Consider the following 1,756-nt stretch of genomic DNA (forward strand, 5'->3'; position numbering starts at 1 on the left):
CCTGCCCCACATCCACTATCCCTCCACTTACCTCACTACCCCAATCCAAAGTGTAAGGCAACGTGCCGATGGATGAATGGCCGCTGGGGCATATGCGGTCGCGAACGTTCCCCTGGGGGAACCAGGCGAAACCCCCTTGTATGCAGCCTTACTCCGGCATGCGGGGCTCTGCCGGAGTGGACCGACATTCCCTAGCTACTCGTGGGAACAACCATGGACAAGAAAGAATTAAAAGGAAAAAAAATACAGCGGGAATACACCGCTAAATCGAAGAAGAAGAAGGAAGGAAAACACTCTCCTTCAACCTCTCGGGAAGCTCCCCGAGAGGCAGGAAAGTCGAGGACCGGTCCCTCAGACTCCATTGTGGGAATACACCACAAGGGTAAATCTGAGGTGGGGAAGGACCTCCAAAGGCCCTCGACCTCTAGACAGCCTCCACTCCCAAACTTGGGAGAACCTGGAGGCAGGGATGACCCACTGAGACGTGGGCTCAGCGGAGCGGGCTGCAGATGGTACTTGAGGTACCTCAGTCAGGGAATTTCCCCTGAAACAGCAAGAAAGAAGGCCTTGGAGCAGAAAAGCCAAGAGCCTGCTAGTCAAAAAAGAAAGCGGACTGAGACGGTCATCAGTCCTGCTCAGAAAGAGGTGAAAAGGAAGAAGGAGGAAGTGGGAGAACAGACCACTACCTCAGTAGGTATGAGCAGCTATGCAGCTGCTCTAAAATCGGAGAAGATTGCCATTCTCCCCAAAGGGTTCCCTGAGAACACCCTCAGCGCGGAACAGCAGACTTTGGTGGAGGAGGCAATAGTTCAAGAAATGTTCGCCGGATGGGAGCACAAGCTCCAGTTCGACGGCATCCACTTCAAGCCGGGCTACTTGGTAGTTGACTGTGAAACACCACAGTCAGCGGAGTGGCTAAGGTTGAAGGTGCCACAAATTAGGAAGTGGGAGGGTGGAGAACTCACAACATGTAAGGGAGACGACATCCCTAGATCACATGTTGTGACAGTTTTCCTCCCCAGAAGCAAGGGGCTATCAGCTGAGAAATTACTTCAGCTGATAGAGGTACAAAATGAGGGCCTAGCAATAGGTAGGTGGAAGGTCCTGAGTGCTAAGGAAGAGGCGGCAGGGCAACTCTTGAGGGCAGCGATAGACGAGCTATCCTGCGCTGCCCTCAGGAAGAACGGATGCACCATTTTTTACCGGTTCGGGAAAATCCCCGTTCATGGTATAAAACGGGAAACAGAAAAGGAGACTCCGGGGAGCAGCGGTGGGTTAGTAACCACCGAGGTCGAGGAAGCGCCTCCGGTGCCCTCTGCATCGCGGGGTACTGATGTGCCCGGCGATGCCGAGAGCGTCGGAGACCACCACAGCACCGATCTATATCGGGACTCGGAGGACATGGAGACAGCCGAAGCAACTAACGTTGAAGAAGACAAGGACAAAACACTTGTCGGGGGGGAAGAAGGTGAGAAAGAAACCTCACCTCAAATAACCAAATAAGTAGGGGCAGGGAAAAGGGAAAAGGGAGGAGGAAAAAAAAATGGGAATTAATATTGCTCAGATAAACGCCCATCACGACAAGGGATCATCGGCGGTCATCCTAAGGACGTTTATCAGAAACCAATTGGGATTTGTACTGATTCAGGAACCATGGGTTCGTGACGGTCAGGTGAGAGGACTCACAAGCAGAGAAGCTAAGCTGATATACAAAGTAAGTAATGTTGACAAACCCAGAGCATGCATCTTGGTAAGT

The 1,756-nt window shown here is 52.2% G+C and overlaps 1 protein-coding gene across 1 annotated transcript; it reads left to right on the forward strand.

Moving 5' to 3' along the window:
- Nucleotides 1–213: 213 nt before the first annotated feature.
- Nucleotides 214–1,503, forward strand: LOC126891147 (uncharacterized). The gene has a single exon (XM_050660329.1). The coding sequence runs from the start codon at nucleotides 214–216 to the stop codon at nucleotides 1,501–1,503; it is 1,290 nt and encodes a 429-aa protein (XP_050516286.1).
- The last annotated feature ends 253 nt before the right edge of the window (nucleotides 1,504–1,756 follow it).

This window comes from Diabrotica virgifera, chromosome 9 (assembly GCF_917563875.1).
Source record: "Diabrotica virgifera virgifera chromosome 9, PGI_DIABVI_V3a".
In the NCBI taxonomy this organism is placed as follows: Eukaryota; Metazoa; Arthropoda; class Insecta; order Coleoptera; family Chrysomelidae; genus Diabrotica; species Diabrotica virgifera.